General features: G+C 39.9%; 1 protein-coding gene across 3 annotated transcripts in view; it reads right to left on the bottom strand.

The window, feature by feature from the left end:
• Positions 1–25,289, bottom strand: part of RAB28 (RAB28, member RAS oncogene family) — a 200,897-nt gene extending 175,608 nt beyond the window's left edge. For 2 of the 3 annotated variants that reach the window (XM_033949065.1, XM_033949075.1), the window contains exons 1-2: positions 25,105–25,289; positions 22,032–22,128 (exon numbers count right to left, since the gene is read on the bottom strand). In XM_033949065.1, coding sequence (XP_033804956.1) covers positions 22,032–22,128; positions 25,105–25,179 — 172 coding nt within the window. In that variant the 5' untranslated portion in view covers positions 25,180–25,289. The remainder of the gene's footprint in view (positions 1–22,031; positions 22,129–25,104) is intronic. The other variant, XM_033949055.1, reaches the window with a different exon arrangement.
• Between the last annotated feature and the right edge of the window lie 1,463 nt (positions 25,290–26,752).

Genomic DNA, 26,752 nt, shown 5'->3' with positions numbered 1-26,752 from the left:
ATCAGCCGTTCATTTCCCATACGTTTACTTTTGCCCTGTTTAGGTCTATATAGTCTAGGCATACTGTTTGTAACCAGCCATCATTTTAAGTATGTATATGCCCTATTTTAGGGGGGGGGTTAAGTTCTTTTAGCATGTTATTTCATTAATTCTGAGTTCGGTGTTACAATATATTGTTCTTGGTTTTTAGTTTACACATTATTTATTCTTTTCTATGACATGTTCGCATCGCAATTTTTCTCAAAAGTATAAATAGGTATCCATATTTCCTTTCAAGTTTCATCACGGTGCTCTGGTTTTGGCTCCATTATTTGTCACTTCCGTCCACAAGGTCTGGTTATCCGTTACCGTCTCATATTTTAAAGACTCACTTGTTATAATTAGTAGTGATCTACACGTCTCTTCATAATGGACATGTCTGATTTTAGCATTTGGATCTTAGTAATAATAATAATTTTATTTTTGTATACCGCTATACCACAAACAGTTCAAAGCGGTTTACAGAGGAAGAAACTGTACATATACAGCGAAGATACAAAGAGTAATTGTCAAGTGTATTGGTAACTAGTTTTCAATTACAAGGAGGGACAGGAAAAGGAGGGGAGATGGTTAGAGTTTGGTAGTTTGGTCGAGAGGGAAGGGGTTAGAGAAATTTATCAAAGAGGTATGATTTGAGAGATTTCCTGAAGGATAGGTAGGATGGAGCATATAAAATGAGGGTGGTCAGGCAATCATTCCATCTGCCAGCTTGGAATGAGAGAGTTCTGTCAAGGAATCTTTTGTAGATACATGCCTTTGGGGAGGGGTAGGCAAACAGGTAGGCATTGCATGTGTGGTTGGTGCCTGGAAACACAAAGTGGCATGACAGGTATATCGGGGATGAGCCAGTTAAGGTTTTGAAGCAGAGGCAGGCGAATTTGAAGATGACCCTTGCTTCTATTGGTAACCAGTGAAGTTTTATGTAGAAAGGGCTGATATGGTCTGACTTTTTGAGGCCATAGATGAGGCAGACGGCGGTGTTCTGAATGATTCTCAGGCGTTTAGTGGTTTTCTTGTAGGAACCCAAATATATGATATTACAGTAGTCCAGGGTGCTTAAGATTAGGGATTGGACCAGCAATCTGAAGGAGGGAAAGTCGAAGTAATGTTTGACAGTACGGAGTTTCCAAAGGGTGGAAAAGCATTTTTTGACTTGGACATTGGTATGGTCTTTGAAAGTGAGGCAGCGGTCCAGGATGACGCCGAGAATTTTAATGGTGGAATTGATTGGGTAGGTTAGTCCGTTAAGTTGCAGGGTGGTGGTCATTAATTTGTGGTTGGGACTTGCAAGGAAAAACTTGGTTTTTTCTGGATTTAGTTTCAGTTTGAACCATGTGGTCCAGTGTTCAACCATGGTAAGTACAGATGCGATGTGTTGTACTATGGGTTTGGTCTTTTCTGGCTTCCTTTCTATAGTCTGCTTTTCATCTGGAGTCTTTTGAGTTTAGAATTACATTTTATGACATATTTTAGTGGTTATAATTGTATGACATGTCTAAATCGGTCAAGTTATCCATTCTTTTTATTATTTTTTGTCCCCTCATACAGTGGCAGACCGCCCCGGATGCCAGCCCTAGGGGGGTAGACAGCCGGCTGGATTCAGAACCTTCCGAGCTGCTCTAAATGGCACCTGCACCTCAGCGCGGCTGCCGTACTTATTCTGAAGCAGAATTGGCAGCCGCACTGAAGTGCAGGAAAGTCCCACGATGACTGTATTTGCTGCCTCTGCCTCCAAAAGACGTAAGTGATGTCGGAAGGGGTGGACCGGCAGCTGCAATCATTGTAGAACCTTACCGCAACTCCCTGCTTCTGCCGGCCCACCCCCTCCAACGTCACTTACATCTTCCAGAGGCAGAGGCAACAGAAGCAGTCATCATGGGACCTTGCTGGTTTGGAGGGAAAGAGGAGCATAGAAGGGTGGTGGAGGGAGAAAAAGGGAGTCAGGGTGGTGGAGGGAGAGAAAGGGGGCAGATGCTGATGGAATTGGTGTGCAGGGAAAGGAGAGAGAGACATAAGGGGGAAGGATCCTGGATGGAATTGGGTTGGAGGGAAAGAAAGGGGGCAGATGCTGATGGAAGTGGGGGGAAGGGAGAGGAGAGAGTGAAATGCCAGGCCATGGGGGTGTGGGAGAGGGAAGGGAAGAAGAGGAGAGAGATGCCAGATCATTGGAGGAGGGAAGGGAAGAAGATGGATGCCAGAATAATAGGAGTGAAGGAAGAGATGGAAGTGGAATACAAGGAGAGAAGATGCCATATAGAAGGGGCAGAGAGAGGGTAGACAGTGGATGAAAGAAAGAGAGTGACAAGACTATGAGGAAAGCAGAAACCAGAGAAGACAATGTAGAAAAAAATTCTATTTATTTATTTTTTTGCTTTAGGGGAGATGCATCGCTGTTTCTATGGTGTTGCATTGTATGCAGAGTCCAGCTTCTTGGTGGTTCAATTTAACCTTTGTCAACGTTTTTCTATTTTATCCCCCCCCCCCCTTTTACAAAAAACTGTAGAGCGTTTTTTTTTAGCACTAGCCATGGTGGTAATTGCTTAGAATTCTATGAGAGTCTGAGCTATTACCACCATGGCTAAAAACCACATTACAGTTTTGTAAAAGGGAGAGGGGTTAGTTTGTGATTACATATTCCATACTAGGCGAATGGGTTTTCTGTGTTCTGTGTGTTCGAAAGACATGGTTTTCTGTTAGGATTGATCTGTACTAGTCTGGCTTGTTTAGTTTTACAATGGGTGCATTGATGTACTGCTCACTGCAGTATGTAAGATGCTGCCTTTTCCTAGGTACACTCTTGTGTGATGTGTGAATTGTTACTAAAAATCATGTTTTTCATACAGATGGGGGGTGTCAAAAAATGATGGGCCTTGGGTGTCACATATGCTAGGAACACCACTGCCTTCATAGTTTATATCTAATCCACAAGCCTGCTTTTAGGACCTACAAGGCATGTATCCCTCTGATTCATGACAATTTCACTTCTCTTGTTATCTTATCCATTCTTTTTATTATACAACTGCCCAGATAAGCATCATTCTTTGACGTGATTGGACCTTGAAAACTAACGGCAACAGTGTTCTCCCCAGAAATTTTTTCCAGCCATGAAAAACATTTGCTCCGTTTAGTGTGCCGGAGTTAAAAAAGATTGAGAGACGCTGCTCTATACCATTTGAAAAAGGGCAAATATCTAATTATTCACTTCTAGAATTGGATACTTCTTAAATTTAATAAAAAATTATGGAACAAGTGTCAAACCTTAAGAAAGGCAGTCATATTGAGCATTGGAAAATAACTAATACAAATAGTACACATTTAGGGCTCCTTTTACTAAGCTGCGATAGCAGTTTTACCGCTCACTTAGCTTGCGCAGAATTGCCGCACTTGCTAGACGCTAACGCCAGTATTGAGCTAGCATTACTTCTAGCTGTGTAGCGCAGCAATTCTGCACGCGCTAAAAACGCTATTGCAGCTTAGTAAAAGGAGCCCTTAATTTTCCCCACCACCAAATTTCCCCGTCCCGTCCCACCCGGCTACTTTTTCATGCCACCCAGCTGGAAAAAATTTCTGGGGAGAATACTGCCAGAAAAAATTGTTTTCATATACTAATGTTTTTTGGAGGGATCTTAAACCTATTGGTTTGACTGGATTTTTTTTCTAAGCAAGAGAATTTTCCTCTTTTTTTTTTTTTTTTGAGGTTTATGTTTTTTGCTCAGTTTTTTTTCCTGTCTAACCTTGCCAATGATAGCATTGCTGTACTCTATAAGAGCACTGCTTTTGAAACCTTGAGTTGGATCAGTGCTTGTTGAGTCTTTGAGGCTACGTTTATAATTGTGATAAATGATTGCCCGTCTACTAAATATTTTATTACTCCATTGTTTGTAAACCAGTTATATTTTGGTTTAGTATGTGAATTATTTCATTGAAGCTGGTTCCTAATATTATAACTATTTCCAATTACCGTATTTTTCGCTCCATAAGATGCACTTTTTCCCAAAAAAAAGTGGGTGGAAATAAGGGTGCATCTTACGGAGCGAATACCGTACCCCCCCCCCATACCAGATTTTAATCCTGGCGCTTCCCTCACTGGATGGCTGCGGCAGCAAGGTGCTTGCGACAGCCCATCCCTCCCCCCTGCTGCTCACAGAACTGAGGCCAGTACCGGGATCCAGAGAGAAAACTCTCCTTTCATGCAACAGGAAGGAGGGAGAACACAGACTTCTATGCTTCCGCTTCCGGCTCAGTGCCAACTACTGACCAGCCCCAGCCACCGACTCGCGCAAACGAATTAGCCATCTGTGCAACCACTGGAAAAAGAACACGTCAGCTCCCACAAAGGGCTAATCTCTTGGGAAGAAGTGAGTGCGGGCATTAGATGAGCTGAGAAAAGCCACGCTAATTTTGGTGTATCTTTCCCCAGCCAAAAGTAATTCCGACCACCCTGCAGATCACTTCCAGCGTTGATCTTTGTGAATGGAAAAAGCAGTTGTCAATCTTCAGTGATGCCAGCTAGAAGAATGGAGAGGGGGGGGACTCCTTCCAAGAGTGTTAATTGCACCTCAGAGCTTCAGAGGAGTGTAGACATTTCCACATCCCCAGCTTTGTACAGTAAAAATATGATACTATTTCTCTTCGACATATTTTTAATGCAACATCAGTCTGCAGTAGATTAGTAGTTTTTATTAGCTCTTTTTTCCTTCTTTTCACAGAACTAACATTTACACTAAAGATCCTAAAGATTTACCATCTTGGGTCATACCAATGGTTCATCAAGCTCAGCATCCTGTTTCTATCTCGCAGATTCCCCCAAAATAAATCCAGTCTGTGTTGCTCACATCCAGAGATGCATTATGACTTCCCTAAGTATACCTGAGAAGAATTAAAATAGAGTCTCCATGAACTTGTCTAAACTGTTTTTAACTTTAGCTATGCTAATTTTCTGCTTGAATACACCCAGCCTAAGAACTATGGGCCTGATATTCAGCCAGAGATGGACAGCATCGTTTTATCTGGAAGAGTGTGTGCCTGCCAGCCACTAGGCCTGCCTTGTGCCCTGTCCCTACCTGCCTGCCAGCCACTAGACCACCAGAAGCCCCAGGGACAGGGTGCAGGCAAGGAGTGTGGGGTTGGGTGCAGAGCCTGGCAGGGAAAATTTGGTTCAGAATGTTTTTTTTCTTGTTTTCCTCCTCTAGATCTAGGACGTGTCTTATGGAGTGAAAAATACAGTACTCATAGTTCCTAGTTTAAATGTAATAAACATCTTATATACTTTAGAATTACGAGGGGGTTTTAAAAAGTTCTCAACCCAACCAATCAACTTTCTAAATTCTGAGCTTTATTTTGCCACTGTAGCTGACAAAAGTGTTATCTTTTAAGTGCCAATTTGCAGAAATGAAATTCTGTTTTGATATTGCTTCACATCATTGATTGAACTATATCTACTTTTCAGCATCCTTTTGTAAACATACTCTATCGCAAATGTATAATGAACTTCAGGCTGAAAAATGTAAATATTGGTATGTTAACTGTATAGTATTTTGAGGAATTAGTTACTAAACTAAACTAAAACTTAACCTTATATACCAGGTCTTCAACCAAAGGAAGCTCGACGATGCAGTTAACAATACCACTTTACCTGCATAGCAACACAATTATCATCCATTCCATTGTCAAAGTGATAAATTCTCAATCCACTATATTATAGAATATGTTTATTAGTATTTATATAGTACATTATAAAATGAAATCTTTTTCAGGAAAATAAGGAAGAGGTCATTGTAGTTATTTTAGCATCCTTTCTTACATACCATTACTACAAATAATTTTTCTGCATAAAATAAGAAAACCTAGGAGACACTGCATGTACAATGAAGGCAATTACCGTATTTGCCGGCGTATAAGACTGGGCGTATAAGACGACCCCCCAACTTTTACAGTTAAAATATAGAGTTTGTTATATACTCGCCGTATAAGACTACCCCTTCTTCCGCACACCTTCTGCACAACAAATAAAACTTAAAAGAACATCAGAATTTATTTCAACAATTTTAATTAATTCACTAAAGCTGAATAGAACAATAAACCCATGGGAGCTGCCATGCTATTTGTTTTCTAAACTGTTAACGAAACTGAAACTGTCAATGATAGAAGGAAGATAACACATAGAGGGAGAGAGCAAGTGCCGGGCAAGTCCCTAGCAAGTTTGCTGGCATGACAGTTTCCCTTTAAAAGCCTTCAAAAGCCTCCTGTTTGCCCCCGCAACTTCCTTAAGGGCTAGACTCCACACACGGCCGCATGTGCGAGAGACGTAGTAAAGAGAAAAGGGGTGGGGCCAGAGCGCCGCTGCTTCCCGCTGCGCAGGATGAAGGAGCTGGCACCCTTGTCACACTGATGTCCCGCCATGGCCCCGCTGATGTCCCGGCAGGTTTACTAGTACCGTAAGCACCGTAAGGAGGTAAGGAAGGAGATGTTAGGGCATGTAAAGTAGAGAGTTGCGCGGGGACAGAAATCCCACCCGTCCCCACCCGTCCCTGCCAAAGTCCCACCCGTCCCCACGAGGAATCCCACCCGTCCCCATGAGGAATCCCTCCGTCCCCACCCGTCCCCGCGAGGAATCCCCTCCATCCCCACCCGTCCCCGCGAGGAATCCCCTCCGTCCCCGCCCGTCCCTATAAACTTCAGAAATAGTTATTTCATTTAATTATGCTACTGAATTAAAGGCTCTGGTAGAAACCCATTTACAAATAAGCAAAAAGACTTTATTAATTTGAAAATATTAATTGGGAAGAATACATACTTTGTAAACGGGTTTCTACCAGAGCCTCTAATGTTTATAAATTTTTATCAACACAACTAATATACTACTTTATCCTGAAGCAAAAAAAAAAAAAAAAGAAATAGAATTCTTTTCCTACCTTTGTTGCCTGGTTTCTGCTTTCCTCATGTTCTCATTCAATTCCTTCCATCCACTATCTCTCTTCCTTCTGCATCTTCCATTTGCTCTGTTACTGTGCCTCTCCCTTTCTTCCCCCTTCCAAATTGGTCTGGCACCCATCTTCTTCTCTCTGCTCCCCCCATAGTCTGGCATCTGTCTTCTTCCCTGCCAGCGTCTTCTCCCTACTCTCTCTTCCTCATTTCCTTTGTGTCCTTCTCCCCCCCATCTTCCCCATGTCCTTTCAGCGTCCTTCTCCACCCCTTTGTCTTCCCCATGTGCTTTCAGAGTCCTTCCCCCCCCCGCCCTTCCCATGGCCTTTCAGCGTCCTTCTCCACCCCTTTGTATTCCCCCATGTGCTTTCAGCCTCCTTCTCCCTCCTCTGTCTTCAAGTGCTTTCAGAGTCCTTCCCCCCCCTCCTGTCTTCACCATGGCCTTTCAGCGTCCTTCTCCCCCCCTCCTTCTCTACCGCCCCGGGTGCAGCACAGCCGGCCAGGTCCCCTTACTTTTGTGGCACTTCCCCGACCGACCGACAACAGCCCCGGTCCGACAAACCTCCCTGCCCTTAACCGCGAATCTAAATTACCTTCTTACAGCTGCTGTAAGAAGGTAATTTAGATTCGCGGCTACAGGGCAGGGAGGATTGTCGGACCCGGGCTGTTATCGGTCGGTCGGGGAAGTGCCACAAAAGTAAGGGAACCTGGCCGGCTGTGCTGCAACCGGGGCGGGCCGCCCCTCTCCCTTGGTAGCCACTCGAACCGCGAGGCTACTCTCCTTCTCCTTATCTGCCCTGCCTGCAGCACAGAGCCGAACGGAAGTCTTCCCGACGTCAGCGCTGACGTCGGAGGGAGGGAGGGCTTTGTTTAAGCCCTCCCTCCCCTCCGACGTCAGCGCTGACGTCGGGAAGACTTCCGTTCGGCTCTGTGCTGCAAGCAGAGAAGGTAGTGAGAAGAAGAGCCGCGTACATCCAGAAGACTGAGTACATCCAGCCCCGCGACCCTCGGAGGCGTCCCCATGGGATCCCCGCGACCCTAGGGGGCGTCCCCACGGGATCCCCGCGACCCTAGGGGCGTCCCCGTGCAGCTCTCTAATGTAAAGTAAGGGCATGTAAACAGTACCCGGCGTATAAGACGACCCCCGACTTTGGGGAGGATTTTAAGGTACTGAAAAGTCGTCTTATACGCCGGCAAATACAGTATATGGTTTTCAGTATGTCAACTCTTTGTGCTCCAAACCATAAAATTTACATAGTAAAAAGTTAGTACCTGTATTAAACTCATATCACTGCCACCTGAAAACATTCACAAATCATAGTTACAAGAAAATCATTAAAACCAAAAGAACATTTAAAGCAAACACAAACTGTACAATCTAGAGCAGCACTCATTCATATCTTGTTTTCTGCACACAAATATGGCTGTATATAAATTAGGAATTTCCTTGTGGCTGTGAGTCTCAACTGGTCAACATAAGGAGGTGATAAACATAAGGAACTAGGCCTTCTGTACCGATATGTACATGTACTTTACTTTCTTGTACAGCTTTTATTAGAGAATATCATACAAAATCAATACATTTACTGCTTTCTCATGGTTTAATCATTCTTTCTGAAAAAAGGAAAAAAAAAAAAGTCAATCTTGGTCTGTTTCTTATTACAAAGATAAGTGGAGAAAGCACTCTCAGTGCTGGCTACACCACTCAGCATAGCTGGGCGTTTTTCCATAACAAATGATTTAACTGGAGTCTCCGCAATTTCTGTGTCATCCTCACTTGCTTCTTCCACTTCTATCAATTGCTTCATGCACTTTTACGAAGGTCTGTATGTCAGTCAATATCGCCACCTCATCAGCCCATGCAACAAAACCTTCAAAATCTATTCCTTCAAATTTTTCTATGGGAGATGGACTGTTTGATGGGACCAAAACATCATGCCAACTTTTTTGAAACACTTCTGTATTGTTTCTGGATGAACTTTATTCCAAATAGAGCTGATCCAGAGGACATCTGAGCGTTAACTGATGCAGCAGATGAAGTTGCTTCCACAGGCAGACCACAGGTTTGTGTTTTAGTAATGACCCACTGCAGGAGCTGGGCTCGGTAATGCATTTTAAATGTTTTGATGATACCCTGGACAAGAGGTTAGATTTTTGAGGTCATGTTTGGAGACAGAAATTTTAGTGTCATGTTTGTGAGACGATTAACTTGCAAGTGGCAAGGACAGTTGTCTACTGTCAGTAGAATAGACAAGTTAATATAATCATGTATTTTTAATGGCTATAACTAATGGGCAGACTGGTCTTTATCTCCTGTCATTTACTATATTACTATATGTACATGTGGTGCATGTACTGTATATGAAAAGTAGGTCAACTTAAGTAGGTGGTCAATGTACGGGGGTGGCCAACTATGGAGGTTCTACTTTATATGTATTGTTTGGAATACAACCAACAGAAATGAATCTATCCTAAGACTCAACTCAAGTTCACTACATATCCAACCACAAATTTTAAGATACCAGCAAGCTTTGAAAAATATCAAGTTTCAGATTACCTTTCATGGTCCTGGCCTGGTTATGGTAAGAGAGAAACAGCAGCATAACATCATGCATGTATGATTAAGGAAGACACTAAGAGCAGAACAAATCAGTCCAAATCAGTCTTTTTGAACCATTTTTGGGAAAAGAAAACCTCACAAATAAGCCATTGGGATGTAGAAGGGGCCAGCATATCTTGTAGACTTGTCACAATCCTGGCAGAGCATCAAAGTCAGATGAAAAACAGAGGTACGAGCACTGCAGAAATACATTTAGGATGTTGCCTGTGTCATACTGACTCCTCTCTCTTTCAATACATTTCTTACTAAAATGCCTGCTTCTGCTATTGTCCCAGTATTTCCCGGTATCCTGCTACATATTTTACAATGGGCTCCACCCTAGGTAAATGTCTCATAAATACTTGTGGAATTGTGCACAACCTGCTCTGGACATCCCAAATTCTACCTAGTAGCTCCTTACAAAAAAAAAAAAAAAAAAAATCAGGCTTCAAGTATTCTAGCATGTTAACAATGAAGGAAAAATGCTTGAGTACCTGAATAAACTCATGCAAACCGTTCTGAGCTCTCCTGGGAGAACGGTAGAGAAAATTGAATAAATAAATAGCCAAAAAACTATATCTTAAAGTACAGCCCAGTCTATTTTTAAAATTCTGGAATATATGGCATCTTAGTTGCTCCCTCTACTTTGTTTCTATATGGTGTTTGCATTGTCAATTTTATTCAATGATCAATGTTGAAAGGACAAAGCCTGCAGTTCCAATACCCGACTTGCTGAGGTGACCACTACTAAGAATGTTGTTTTAACAGTTAGATCCAGAGACGCCTTCTCCAAAGGCTCATATGGAGATCTAGGGAGAGCCCATAAAATGAGATTAAGATTCCATGTTGGAAAAGGCTGGCATAGTGGAGGATACAGACACAATTCTCCCCTCAAAGGTCTGGCCACATCTGGATAAGAATTCAATGTCCTTTCGTCTGTCTGAGCTCTGAAGCATGACAGACCCACTATCTGTATTATGAGAGAGCCATCCACAAGGCCCTTTTCAAGCTCATCCTGAAGGAAGGCTAAAATCATGGAAATTGGAGCTTTGATCAGGAACGTACTCCTCTGCGAACACCAGACCTGAAAGCTCTTCCAGGCCTTCACAAAAGCTGCCCTAGTCGTCTGCTTCTTAGACCATAGGAGAGTGCCAATGACCACTTCTGAATAGCCTTTTCATGTTAAGGCTGCATATTAAAGAGCCATGTCATAAGACCAAAGCACTCCAGATCCTCCAGAATAGTCCCAGATTACAGGGACACTAGATCTGGATACCACAGCCACCATAGCCAGTCTGGTGTGACAAGAATCATTAGGCCCAGGCAGGTTCTTATTCTTCAAAGTACATCATTGGCCCTAGAGGGAAGATATACAGAAGTCCCACCTGTGGTCATGGCTACATCAGAGCATCTAAGCCAACACTTCCTGGCTTGGAACTACAATTGCAGGCTTCTGGGAAAAAAAATACTTTGCTCTCCTCTGCTCTGTGTTGAAACAGATGCCCAGATACTACAGGGACTGTGTTGATTCCAGGCAACACTTGTGGAAGTTTATAACCCAGTTCAGATTTTGTAGGAGCTGGACTACTTGTTCCACAGCTCTCCTTCCTTCAGATTTGGATGCAGCTCTTATTAGCCAATCATCCAGATAAGGATGCCCCTGATCCCTGCCTTGAGCAGCTGTGCTCTACAACTCTGGTGAAGGTGTGTGGCGCAGTTGCCAGTCCAAATGGAAGGGCCAAGAACTGGAGTGCTGTTCCAGAATGTGGAACTTCAAGAAACATCCTGTGATCCAGCGGCATACCTAAGCATAAGAGCATGGAAATCATGGAGCACAATGGATGTAAGGTGGAGTTACCTAAAGGGGACTTGGAGCTGCCTAAAAGTCTTTTCTCCTGAATTTGTTAATTTGATGTGGAGAGCTTATATGGATAGCTGGGATCCTCATATGAGAGCGAGCCAGGGGTCACACAAGGAGGCTTGGGCCCAGGGCACATCAGGATCATTGGCAGAGGCTGACCAGGACCCTGTGGACTTTCTGATAGGAACTCGGAGATAAGGGATCAGTCTGTATGCCCCTGCTGTCACAGAGCGAGTCTTTTTTTTTTTCTTTTTTTTTAAATAATTTTTATTGAAAGACCAGCCAGCACCATAACAAGGAAACATAGTGGCCCTGGGCAAGTCACTCAGTCCTCCATAGCCCCAGGTACGTTAGATAGATTGTGAGCCCACCGGGACAGATAGGGAAAATGCTTGAGTACCTGATTGTAAAAACCGCTTAGATAACCTTGATAAGCGGTATATCAAATCCTAATAAACTTGAACTTGATAGGCTACAGCACAACAGTATGAATGAACAAATAGCAAAACAGGCAGTCCTGGGAGGACAGCAATAATGCTCAACCATGAAAGGACAAATACAGGAACCTCAGCGAGTATATGCTGTGCAGAAATAATACAAACAGACAATAACAATGCCAGTAGTGGCTTGAAATTGACGGCCACCACATGGATATAGAACAAAGGCGATTAGAAGGTCTCCTCAGGGAACAAAGCAAGACTGCCTAAATTTTTTTGGATAAATGGACTCCATGTCCCATGCACGCCTACCAGTCATCCAACACATACCATCCAGCAAGACACACCATACCAACCTCATCAGCCACTCCCCAATCAACGCCCCTCCCCAAACTCACCACCCATGCATGCCCTAAACGCCCACCGGTCCGAGAGAACACCGAGAAATCAACGAGTCTCCGAGAGTCTTCAGATCAGACTCAGGGCGATGTAGTAGACACAGCCGCCTCGTCTGCAATATGAAAAGCCCTCCACAGAGAAACATAAAGAAGTTTATCGACGGAAGAAGCGGAATGGTAGGTTTGTATCTCAAAGGAAGCAAGCTCCTTCATCCGTTGGATCCACTGCGTAAAGGAGGCTGGCGTCTGGCTCACCCAATGCTGTAACAAAAGTTTTTTTCGGCAGCAAAATTGCAGTGTAGACGTCCTGTATGGGAAAGCAAACCTCTTCTGCAGGAGCACCCCTGATCCCCCAGCAGCAGCAGGCCATAATCCTGGGGCACCCGTTGCCCAACCAATTCATCCAAAAAGGGGAGAACCCAAAGCCAAATGGCCACGTGAGGGCATTCCAAGAACATATGGACCAGGGTGCCCACGGCCTTCTGGCAATGAGAACAAGTGGTGTCCTCCCAAAGACCCATAGCTTTACCCCGAGCTCAGGAAATGTAGGCCTGGTGCAAGATTTTAAATTTTGTTTCTCTAGGGGGCGTGGCTTGGACGCGCATTCCGATGGTCGGGTAAACGAATAGCTCCATGATCAAAAGCTATAATTTTTGAAATTACTACAAAAAAAATCAAAATTCAAAAGAAAAATATCTAAATATTGAAAGACAATGACGTCTAGCAAACAGAACAAAAGCGATTTAGGAGCAGGAGGATCCGGTACAGGAAGTAATAAACGATCAAAACCGGAGCCAAGCATCACTCCTTCAAAAGCTCCACTGCCATCAGATGACAACCTCGATGTAATGGAAGAATTAAGACAAATTAAAGAAATTGTTCTGGACAGCAACAAAAAACTACAAAAAGCTATTGAAGATGCAGCAGCCTTAACTAAAAGAGTGGAAGTGACAGAAAACAGAATAAACCTAATAGAGGATAACTTTGAACAACTTAACCTAAATGCAAGACAAAACAAAATCATATAGAAAGAGGTAGAAGAAATTAAAAAAGACCTTGAAGACAGCCGGAACCGTGAAAGAAGAAATAATTTAAGAATAATAGGAATACCGGAAGGGGTAGAAAAAAATAATCCTATTACTTTTTTGGAACACTTTCTACCTAAAGTGCTACCATTAAAATTTAAAACACCACTGGAAATCGAAAGGGCACACCGGATACCAACACAAAGGAAAACTTCACAAACTGGACCAAGGACATTAATATTCAAACTACTGAGACATCAACAAGCGCTGGAAATCTGTCAATTAGCTAAAGAAAATAAAAATCTCAAATGTCAAGATTCAAAAATACATATTGTCCCTGACTTTGCGAGGGAAACTGCATTAAAAAGGAAAAAATTTTTAGATATGAGACCACAACTGAAATCTTTAGGAGCTAGATATGGGCTCCTTTATCCAGCAATAATGAAGATCACTATTGCAAATAAAACTCAGAATTTTACAGATCCAGCAAAACTACAAGAATTTCTGGATCAATATGAACAACCCATGACATCCTAAACATCTTAATGGAAAACCTAATGAGAAAAATGAGTATGTATAAATCTGTTAATACTTTACTAAAATATTCACCATATAAGAATTGATTTTATTAATAATATGACTTACAGTTAAAATCTAGAACTTTGAAGTGGATTCAAAAAACAACAGACTGAAACTACATGTGCTGCAGCACACACATGGAACTATACAAAACCAACATTCTATGAAGGAAATAAAAGAAATAAAACAAACTTTATAAAAGTACATAAACTTATACTTTTTAAAGGAAAGTTTTATAAACATTTTGAAGAAAATGTACTTACAGAAGAAAACGTGGATTAAATGGAGATCCGAATGAAAAATTTACAGAGAAGTAAATATGGTAACTAAATATGGGAGTGGTTATATACAAACAGGAAATGTGGTTGATGGACAGGAAAAATCTCCAATCACGCTGCTGGGGAGTTACAAAATACAAAACAAAAAGAGATTGGTTGACAGAGAGAATATCCTGTAATAGGAAGTGCTTCTGTTTTGATTCTAAAATGTTGCTAAGTTTGTTATGAAAGAGAGGAGATTCAGTCTGGAATAACACAGAATAAATCCAAAAAGACTGTGCTGTATGTAAGGTGTAACTGATTTTCTCCTTCTCAAATACTGAACTAGCTTCAAAGTTATTCAGCGCTTTTATTTCTCTGGCACTTTGACTGACGGGCTGTCCTCAATACTGACAAAAATAAAATCAAGTCCCTAGTCAGGAAACATCTTCATTACTTGCTCTCTTGAGGGAATGATGAATGTCTTGGACTATTTAGCAGAAACAATGAGAGAGGAATACTTAATCCTACAAGGTTGAACTGAATAGGCAACACAAAAACGTTTTTGGAGACAGAAATTGGGGGAAAGAAAAGAATCTAGGAGTCTTACAACTGGGAATTTTACCTAAATCTCTTCCTCACAACACAAATTGGAGTAAAGGTTGAAAAATAGACTGATTGCAACAAACATACCTATATAAAGACATTTTAAGACACACAGACTCCACTTCATGATCCACATAGTACTATTAAAATAATAATATTATTAGATATCAGTATAATGAATGTAAAGTTGATTCTTGATAAATTTAAGGTTTGGATAGATTCCTAGAAGAAAAAGGGATTGGGGGTATAGATAGGTATAGACCATTGCTCAGGCAATGGGCCTGATGGGCCGCCGCGGGTGCGGACCGCTGAGCAGGATGGACCTATGGTCTGCCTCAGCGGAGGCAACTTCTTATGTTCTTATGTTCTTATGCAAGATTGTAAATCTCATTGATAAATCTTATATAGATTTATCAAAAGATAAGATAATATTTTCTTATATGGATTTAAATACATTAACTTTTTATATAAAATTTATATAAGAAAATTATTTATTTGCTAGATATATAGGAAATATATTAGATAAAGGGAGATAAATTATTAGTAGTAAATAAAGAATATTTTAATTTAGCTTGGGGGAGTTATTTTAACCTAACCTCATCTTGCGTACCCAAGTAATCGTATTTAATAAGAGGGGGGAGGGGAGGGAGGGAAATAGGGATACGGGAGGGAATGGGAAAGAAAGATATATAGGATATATAGAAATAATAAAAGGAAATTATAATTTATTAAATATATTGGGAAAATATATTAATAAAAAACAATATATATCATTATATAGAAAATATATTATAAAAACTATAATTATAAATGTCTCTTAAAATAATATCTTTGAATGTTAATGGTCTAAATCATGTTATAAAAAGGAAAAAAGCATTACTGTTCTTAAAAAGGCAAAATGCAGATATATGTTGCATACAAGAGACCCACCTTTCAAACATTGAATCTAATAAGTTGACAGGTGGTTGGATAAAGCATTGTTTTTATTCACCAGCCATAGGGAAAAAAGCAGGTGTTGCTATTCTAGTGAATAAAAAATGCTCAGCTTTATTTAAATTAAAAGAATCAGATGTTCATGGCAGATGGGTAAAAGTGGAAATATGCATGGGAAATACAACCATGACGTTGTTTAATATATATGCCCCTAATTCAAAACAAAATGAATTTTTTAAGACTCTTCAACAACTGATCTTACCACTGGCTACTTCAAATCTAATAGTAGCTGGGGATTTTAATGCTGTTATGGATCCTTTATTAGACAAAAACCCAAGTAGATATATGAAATCGATGGGACTAGATAATTTGGTACAAACTTGTAATTTGACAGATATTTGGCGAATACTTCATTTTAATGGACGGGAATTTTCTTTCTGTTCTCATGTTCATAATTCTTTTTCAAGAATAGATTATATATTTATATCAAAACACCTAGCACATCAAGTAACACAAGCTGCCATTGATCCAATCATATTATCTGATCATGATGGAGTGTGGATTGAAATTAAAATCACAGATCAAAATACAAATAGACCAATATGGAAATTTGATAATACATTGCTTGCTGACCCAATATTCTGTGAGAATTTTCAAACAAAAATGAAAGATTATTTTCAAATAAATGATAAAGATGAAATCTCTAGGGAAATATTATGGGATGCTTTTAAGGTATCAATAAGAGGACAAATTATTTCTTATTCGGCTTATCTTAATAAACAAAATAGAAAACAATTTTCTAATTTGGAAACAGAAATAAAAATTTTAGAATCAAAATTAATAGAAAAATGGGAATATTCTATACAACAAGAATTATTAAAACTTAAAGTAAAATACAATGAATTCTCATCAAAGATAATAAGAAAAGATTTATTCTCCCAGCAGGCATTGTATTATGGAAACTCAAATAAGTCGGGAAGAATATTGGCAAATTATCTCAAAGCGAAAAAAAAGAAATCAAAAATAATTGCTATAAAAGATGAAAAAGGTGACACATTAACACAAATTGAACCTATCTTAAAACAATTTCTAAAATTTTATAAATCTCTTTATACTTCCGAGACTTATTTAAATAAAGAAAAAGATGGTTTAGAATTTCTGAAAATGTTAGAGGGTCCAAAAGTTCCTGAACATATAAAACGAAGTTTGGAAGAGCCAATATCATTAAAAGAATTAGAAACAGCTTTGAAATCCCTTAGAGTTGGATCCGCTCCAGGTGGTGATGGATATACAGTGGAATTTTATAAAACATTTCAAAATTTATTATTACCCTATTTATTAAATCTTTTTCAATATCAACTTAATAAAGGATGTATAAATGGCACTATAGCAGAATCTTTAATTATTGTTTTACCAAAGCCAAATAAAGATTCCACATTGGTTTCAAACTATAGGCCAATATCTTTAATAAATGTAGATGGAAAAATATTAGCAAAAATACTTGCATTAAGATTGGCTAATGCTCTTCCCCATATTATAGGTATGCCTCAAACAGGATTCGTTGCTCAAAGACATTCATCTCATAATACCAGATTAGCATTCCATATGTTATACTTAACAAAGAAAATGAATGAGCCTACTTTTGCTGTTTCTTTAGATGCAGAAAAGGCTTTTGATAGAATAGAATGGACATTTATGTATCAGGCTATGGAATGGTTTGGTATAAGTCCTGGATTCATACAAATGATACAAACATTATATAGCTCCCCCTCTGCTAGATTATATATAAATAATACATTTTCAGAAAAATTTAATCTACAGAGAGGAGTTAGACAAGGATGTCCCTTGTCTCCTTTACTGTTTGATATAGTTTTAGAACCCTTAATATTAGCAATCCAACAAGTAAAGGAAATACAAGGTATACCTCATTCAGATAGAGAATACAAAATATCAGCTTATGCTGATGATTTATTATTATATTTGAGGAATCCAGAATCCACCATTCCACAATTGCTTGAACTAATTGATAAATTCGGAAAGTTTTCAGGGTATATGATAAATTGGAATAAATCAGAAATACTTCCATTAAATGTACACTGTACAAAAGGTTTATTTAATACATTCTCTTTTGTTTGGAAGGAGGATACTATTAAATATCTTGGAATTTGGATTTCAAAAGATTTAGAAGACACAATGAAAATTAATGAAAAATGTTTATTACAAAAAGTGACAGAGATGTGTGAACAATGGAATCCTTTACATTTATCTTGGTGGGGAAGAGTACAAACAGTTAAAATGATGATCTTACCTGTAGTTTGTTACCAAATGGGAATGATACCAGTTTTCTTTCAAGAATCTTTTTATACAAAGTTAAATAAGGTATTGACAAAATTTATTTGGCTTGGGAAAAATCCCAGAATTGCTTTAGTGACATTACAAAGACCAATTGCGGAGGGAGGGGTAAATTTTCCCAACTTCTATAGGTATCATCAAGCCTATATTTTACGTCAAGGTATGTATTGGATCCTCCCAGAGCCCACTGATAATATTCCAGATTGGTTCTGGCTTGAATGGAGACTCATGTTTCCTTTACGTCTCAGTCATGTAGTTAGTATCAAAATGCCAAGGCTATACAAAGAACATAAAATATTCATGGATACATGGAAAACTTTAAGATATATAAGTAATCTAACTCCTATTCCAATTAGTAAATCAACAACTCAAACGATTTGGTTAAACCCCAAGATCAAAATAGGCGGTTTCAAAATAATCTGGAAAAACTGGATGACAGCAGGTATTCGTATTTTAGATGATATAATAAAAAATGGAAAGATGCTGGAGTTTTCACAATTGCAACATAAATTTGATCTTAAAAAAACACAATATTTTAAATGGTTGCAATTGAAGCAATCCATTCAGGTAGGGTTCCCTGAATGGAAAAATCTTACTAATTATCACAGTTTGGAATTCCTGTGTTTCCAGATTAATTCAACAGGTCATGAAGCTGCACAGTGGTATAAATTAATATCCGGTTATATAAATAAAAAACCAAAAAATGGTCTTAGAGACATTTGGAGCATTGAGATAAAGCACCAAATTAGTGCATCTCAATGGCCACGACTTTGGTCTTGGAGGCTAAAATGTACGGTATCAGCATCTATGAGACAAACTTGGTTTTTTCTTTTACATAGAGCTTTCTGGACCCCTGTTCGATTACAAAAAATAGATAGCTCTAGGTCAAATAGATGCTGGCATTGTCATGTTGAAATTGGGACATTAGATCATCTTTTATTCTATTGTCCATTCATCTTAACATTCTGGAAATCAATCTGGCCCCAAATAAATAGGATGTTAGAAAATCCGGTAGCCTTGACATATGATACCATATTATTTGGAACAACTATGAGAGCAAGAAGTCAAATATCATCAAGTAATAACAAACTTCTTTTTATTTTAACTGGAATAGCAATACAACAAATCACATTCAATTGGAAAAAACATGACAGATTAAATTATACATTCTGGTGGAATTCTGTATGTCATATATACAAAATGGAGCTCACTATAGCAACACAAAAAGGACATATAGATAAATTTCAAAAAATATGGAGACCATTAACTGAATATTGTAAAGAATGATTAATTTTCCCATGTATAGAATTTGATTAGAAGAAAAAGGGATCATATCTCTAAATATTATATAATATATTAATACTTGATTTATAATATGAAATATGGAAAGAATAGCATTTAAAAATTTTATTCATGTATTACTGAATAGAAGGGAGGGGGGAGGGGATGGGATATTATTATATTAACTAAGAATTATATAAATTTAGTTTTCTGAAATATTAGTATGAATTTATATTGTTGATGTAACATATGAAAATGAATAAAGATTTCTCATTCAGTATTGATAGGGAGGGAGGGAGGGAGGGGAAATTATTATATTCAATAATAATTATATTAATTTAAATTTCTTACATAATATTATAACTTTATAAAATATTGATTTTCTAAAGAAATTTTAAATTTGATATTAATCTGTAAGTTAATCAAGTGTGATTATTCAAGTTTATAATGAATTTATTTAAAACACTTGTTGTAACATAAGAAAATGAATAAAGATTTATAAAACAAAAAAACAAAATTTCGTTTCTCTAAAGTCAGTAGACACCACTAGGAGGGAAATATTAGCAAAAAGATCAAAAAATGAGCTCTGTCATAGGCAGCTGCCAAATCCTTAGACCAGTGGTCCGCAACACGCTCCAGGTACGGAATTGCCGGAGCAAGCTTAAGGACTCTGTACCACATGGCCAGCCTATTCATCTGCGGGAGTACCAACACCAATTGTGCATCCATCCTTCCCAAAGCCCACTGCTCCCCCCAAAGGCCTACCAAAGAGGAGTAGTAAGGTCTGACTTGTAAATAGGCCCAAAACTGAGTAGCAGGGAGATCCCAACGAGACTGCAATTGGGTAAAGGTGGGGAAGGACTCCATGCCCCCCTCGGAGAGATACCGCAAGCCGACACAGCCCCGGGACTGCCATAACCGAAACCCTACCAAAGAGAGGAAAGGCGAGGCCCTGGGGGGATCGTTGCTGTCTCCGCCTCCACGCCAGCTGCAGCGGGCACAGAAATTGAAACTTTGGGCCGGCCCCCAAAACATTCCGCAGCGGCACATGCAGCAAGGAGATAAAGGCATGGGGAGTACACCACACAGTCATCCAACCTGCAGGGGACAACTCATGGTCTCCAGTAATGCCCTCATGTACAAATCGCATCAGAGGCCACATTATATAATCGAATATCCGGGAGATTCAAACCTCTCAGCCGTACGTCTAAAGTCAAGGTCTTTCCTGTTGGGCGACATAGGATTGTATACAGTAGCTAGTATGCAAGAAAAAATTCTGGAGGCAAGCAAAAGAAATCTATCTTGTGCCCCTCCCAAATAATGTCCAGCACCCATTTATCCAAGGACATGCAAGTACACTCCTGCAAAACTGAGAATGGTGGCTCTTTGGAGGGCTGTTTAGGAGCAGTAGCTGTCCAAGATCCAGATGTCTGAGGATGTTTGAAATTCGAAGTGTCACGGGGACTGTAACCCTGGGAATATATCTGGGAGGAAGAGCCCGCGGAACCCTGACTAAAACAGTAGAAGGACAAAAATTACTACCACCCCCTCCCAAAGTCCAGGAAGACTTGTTCACAGGGAGAGACTTAGGCCTTTGGATGAGATATTTTTCTGAAATCACAGAGCCAGGCCAGCTCCCCAGCCCTGGAGGGCCTGAAGGAGGTGAACCCCGAAGCTCTTGCCCCCTCCACCAGTATGCTGCAGGACACTGTACACGATCACAGAACTGGTGCCAATCCAACCCAATTGAAGCACACATTCGACAGAAAATCTGAAAAGAAAATAATAGTGATTTGGGGAGGTGGGAGATCTGTTACACTGCTGCTGAATGGAGGAAAATGATTTTCTACCTCAGAAACTATTCCATATGACCAAACTTGAAGATCTTTGGACTGCCAGTTGGACAGGTCTGTCTACACCAATTGTAGCCTCTGGCCCCAAGGAAACCCTTCACGTAATTGGGGGCGGGAAATGCAGCCTGCACCCTGAAACCCGGAGGGAATTTTATTCAGGATGCTTAAACCCCGATAAGGCAAGCAAATTCCTAGGGGAATAGACCCAGAGTCCGAGAAAGGTGGCACAAGCAGGCTCACTCCACAGATCCACCGAAGCTTCTCCGTGAAACAGCAGACCGGCTCTGCAGTACAGCATCCTTTCCTCCAGCAGAGGACATTGCACAGCATCTCAAGCCACTGAAAAAAGAACTTTAAGTGAAAAAGATGCAGAGCATCATTGCTTGCAGAAACTGAAAAACTACAGGGGGCTCTAACTCTAAGGTGGGAGGAGCATGTACTCAGAAAAGTGTCTGGATTTCTGCAGCTCCCGGACTGTGGGAAGGGATTGAACACCTAGAGTACGGAATCTGGAAGGGACATAACATAATTTTTGGAGTTATAGAGACATTTGTTTTAAAAAAGAAAGATTTAAATGTTAAACTATCATGCTAGTCACACAAAACTACTGTAAACGTATTCCTACAAAATAGAAAATTGTGTTTTTGTTCCAAATTATTGTTGTGTGCCTCATATTCCATTCAAGCTAATACTGCCCTCGCCTTCAAAAGCTAGAAATTAAGGCCCTCTAAGTGCACTAACTGATTAGTACGCGCTAAACGATTTAGCGCACGCTAAACGTTAACATGTGCATGTTAATCTATGCACATGTTAATCTATGCACATGTTAGCATTTAGCGTGAGCTAATCGGTTAGCGCACCTTAGTAAAAGAGGGGGTAAGTCTTACCTGGCAACATTATTCTTCTCATAAAGAAATCCAGCCCTACTGTTTGTTTGTACTGCTTTCCAAAAGCTTCCTGTGCAAACCGCATGGCCACAGATGTCTGAAACAAAACATGGAAAACTAGAGTTGTAGTGAAAACTTCAGCATATAAGCTAGATTCAAGATTCTGAAAAGATCTACAATATGAGTAAGCAAGATGAAGAAGCCAGTCAACAAATCATTAAAACTAGTGCCTGTTCACTGAAAAGCAGTCAGAATTGTTTTGGCTTCATTGCACTCCTCCTAGTATTTTTTTTGAAAGAATAAACAAGCATTTCACATCTACCCTTTGCACTCCACTCAGTATTTTATAGACCTCTATCATATCACCCTCGAGTTTTCTCTTCTCCAAGCTAAAGAGCCCTAGCCACTTTAGCCTTTCCTCATTGATAAATATGTTAAAAAGCAGCTGTCCCAGCAAAGACCCCTGGGGAACTCCACTATTTACCAATTCTACCTCTCTTCTGAAGTGTTTATAATCTTTAAACCAATTCAAAAGTATGAAGAACCGTGATCTTCACTGTCTGAAAAAATAACTAAACACTGTTAAACATTGTTAAAGGAGGAAAAAAGCCTTAGATCCCCATATTCTGCAAGTACGAGTACAGGACTAAAGAAGCATACTAGAGAGGGAAACCACTTCATTGACTAAAAACCCTCTAAAAAAAAAAAACCATCCAAACTTGCCGCACAGTGAGCACGAGATAGAAGCGCCAAGAGAGCGAGTCTTTTGCCCTGAAGCAGCCCTTCTGCGAAACACCAGCTAGCTCTCGTCAGAAGTGAACTGAGGCACAGCAGAGGCAGCACGCAGTGCACAGAAAGCTTGATTGAGAAGTGAACAAGTTTACTTCACATGAGCAAGATAAATTTTATTTCTTTGTTACTTTACAAACAGTTGCAGCACAGCACCTAGACAACTAGCTGAAACATTGTTACTAGCAACTATATATGTGTATGTAGTCTTTCCAACATTTTTTGTGCTGTTGTAGGATTAATTAACTGAATTGAGACATTGAAACAATTGCTGCAGACAGCTTTAGAAGCAAAGTTGTTGTGGCATCTTTATAATGGTTGAACCGTAGAAACATTCATGTGCCAGCAGTTGCTCAAGTTTGGAGGTTTTTTAACCAATGAGGTAGTTTCCCCTCTCTAGTATGCTTCTTTAGTCCTTTACTCATACTTGCAGAATACGGAGATCTGAGGCTTTTTTCCTCCTTTAACAATGTTTAACAGCGTTTAATTATTTTTTCAGACAGTGAAGATCACGGTTCTTCATACTTTGAATTGGTTTAAAGATTATAAACACTTCAGAAGAGAGATATAATTGGTGGATATTGATGTTTCTCTCTTACTCCTGCATATACATTTGGTAATAGAACCTCACTATTTACTCTTCTCCATTGAGAATATTGACCATTTAAACTACTCTTGGTCTTATTTACCATCCTTTTCCTAATAATTTTTAGCATCCCATTTGCTTTTTTTTTTTTTTTGCCGCAGTCATACACTGGGCAGATTTCAGTATAATGTCCACAATGACACACAGGTCTTTTTCTTGGATGCTGACCAATGCACCTTCTAAGGATTGGCTGGGTGCATGTATATTATTTCTCAAGTGAGCAGTAAGTTCAACAAAAAAAAAATTTTGTGTGAGCAACAAGTTCTAAAAACCAACATTTTCCAGATTTGCAAATATTTTTGTAAGCGACCATGTAAAATCTGTCAGCAGCACTCCTAGAATGTGTGAGCAATCTTAGAGGGAACATAGGTGCTGACTCCTAAGGTGCACCCTAACATAGGGTATCTATGATTTGGATTATCCTTCCCAATATACATCAATGCGTATGTTCACATTAAATTTTATCTGCCATTCGGATGACCAGTCTTCCTGCAATTTTTCACGATCCTCCTGTGTTTTGACAACTTTGAATAGTTTTGAGTCATCTGCAAATTTAATTACCTCACTTGCTGTTCCAATTTCCAGATCATTTATAAATAAGTTAAATAGCACCAGGCACTTCACTATTTACCTGTGGTCTCCCTCCCACAACACTATGAACAAGATGCTGGTGCCTCTACACCTTCCCTCCATCTGTGCCTGAGATAATTGTCTCTTGCCTGCACTATGAGCATGAAAGCTTTAGATCTGCCAGAAGTTTCTCTGGCTCTAACTGGGAACTGGTTGCAAGAGGCACATAGTAGAAAAGACAAACTTTTACTTGGAGGCAGCCAGAGACAACAACTTTTGGAAATGCAAACTTCCATGCATCAGGGGTGCATTTTCTAGGCACTTTGGGCACCTGGCACTCAAGATTTGTCCTTAAGTAACAGAAAAGGTGGGGGAGGTAAGTGGGTAACATATGGCGAATTACAAAAGGACTGTTAGGCCCAATTTAATAATCATTATAATTACAGTACAAGTAAAAGACCCATCAACCAGTTTCAAAGAATCTTGATATACCGTGCTACCTTAATTTCTGAAACACTTACCTGCTAACCCTTATACTTTCTCACCCGTTCAAATAGCTTAAAGCTCAAAACGCCCAAATTTTAATGTTATTAAAACCTATTTCAGAACATACTCTCGAGATTACATTTTATTAATTCACGAATATTTTGGTTCAGTTGGCGTATTTCTTTATTGTACCTAATATAATTTGCCTTTTGAGATAATATCGGACAGATTAAAAATCATAAAGCACTAAAAAAAAAAGTGGACCTATCTTCTCAATATTTAAATATGAAGCAATGCAATTTAAATACTGTATATTCCACAGAGAACACAAGCACAATAAGTGGCCTGGGCTAAATACATTTCACCGGGTCACAATTTTTTTTAAGTATCGGTCTGAGATTTGAGCCCGAGCACCAAGGAAGGAGCTAATAAAACATCAGTTTAAAAGTCAGGTACAGCTGAATAGCTGTAAACCCACTGAAGTGTGAGGGAGAGGAGAAAAAGGATCAATCAGCCTGGACCCAGTTATCTGCCCCTTGCTGAGTGTCGCACGCGGTGACCAACAGCAAGGTACAAACCAACCTTGCCCGAGGCGCCGTCCCCTAAAATGACGATCTTCAGCTGCCGGTCCTGACTCTCCTCCTCTGAGTCGGACATGGCCGAGCCCCTCGCAGCCGAGCCGGATTTACAGACACAGCGCTAAGCAACCAGACGCCATCTTTACCCAGCTGTCTGGGAGGAAACCACGTGGGGGTGTGGCGAGAGAGCAAACCCCCACTTTTAAAGAACCCAGCACGCCCTCGCTGGGAGAAATGGAAGGAATGAGAGGAAGACCTTTGTAAGCCTACATTCAGAATAAAAAAAGGCGAGCTGAACGCTCAAGAAACGGCCAGAGAGCGCATCCTTCTTTTTGATCCCCCGTGATGTAGACCTTATGGTTCATTCTGCTCATGACGCGTCCCCCGGTAACCAAGGCCAACGGGGTGAAAGGTTAGCATAGACTGAGGCTCGCGCAGCTAAGTGCCATCGAGTTATGAGCGCGAAGGTATAGAACGGTGTGACAGGATGACAACATAAGCATAGCCTTACTGGGTCAGACCAAAGTCCTTCAAGCCCAGTAGCCCGTTTTCACGGTGCCCAATCCAGGTCACTAGTACCTGGCTAAAACCCAACCATGCTACCGAGCCAGGGTAAGCATTGGCTTCCCCCATGTCTACAGATTAGGGGAAAGAAAAATAAATAAGACACTGATGGACAGAAAACAGGAGTCATACGTCAATGGAGGAGTGGGAAAATGAAAGTAGAGTAAAAGCAGTATGCAGGTACAGAAAAGAGCAGAAAAAAAGAAGTGGTGGGTTCAGAAGCAAATCCAGAATGCTTAGGAAGAATCAATAACTTCTCACTGAAGCATTGTAAAATTGGATTATGATAATATTCATTCATTGTATTAATAAAATGAATATTGTGCAATTGAGTGTAAAGTTATGCTTCTCTGCAGTTAAAAATCGTTTACTTTCATAGATTACTTCTGGTGTAGTACTATTTTTATTCTTTCAAACCCAGCAAAAAGTGAAAAAAAAACCCTATACAATAAAGGATCGAGAATATCTGTCAAGAGGCAAAAGAGTTTTTCTGAAACTTAGAATGGAATGAAAATTAGAAGGTGGGAAAAACCAGTAAAAAGACACATTCTGTGCAGTATTTAAATCATGTACTGCTGGCCTTTTGAGGCTTTAGATTTGGCAACTGCTTATTTGATAACGAGTCAGCAAATTTCAGCGTCTTTGCAAGCTCCACAGAGCCTAACACCTGGGGGAGACCGCAGGTTTGGCGGTAAAATTGATAGGGGTAAAGCCTTGATAAAGCTCTAGTAGCGAAACATGTCGGCGTGACGTTTCCCCTAGCCAGAGACCACAAGATAAAAGCTAAGTGCATGCTTAAATGCTAGTAGATTGTACAAAAGCAATAATTTAAATAATTTAAATATATTAACAAAGGGAACTGATGAAGAGCTGGCACATAAAGCTTAGAGCAATGAAATCTAGTTGAGCTCTGAGTGGTGGCACTGAGGATCCCAAAAAAATTGAAAAAAGTAGAAAAAAGTAAAAGTAAAGGGATGCAAGGCAGCTGATAGAAAATCATACTATCAGGTGGAGGAGTTGTTTGATAGTGAGCTCCCTTGAATTATAGCATAAAGTTGTGCATTGTTTGACAATAATCAGAAAAGGCA

The sequence above is a fragment of the Geotrypetes seraphini genome, chromosome 1 (assembly GCF_902459505.1).
Source record: "Geotrypetes seraphini chromosome 1, aGeoSer1.1, whole genome shotgun sequence".
Classification (NCBI taxonomy): Eukaryota; Metazoa; Chordata; class Amphibia; order Gymnophiona; family Dermophiidae; genus Geotrypetes; species Geotrypetes seraphini.
Note: the sequence above shows the minus strand (reverse complement) of the source record. Positions and strands in the feature narration are given on the sequence as shown.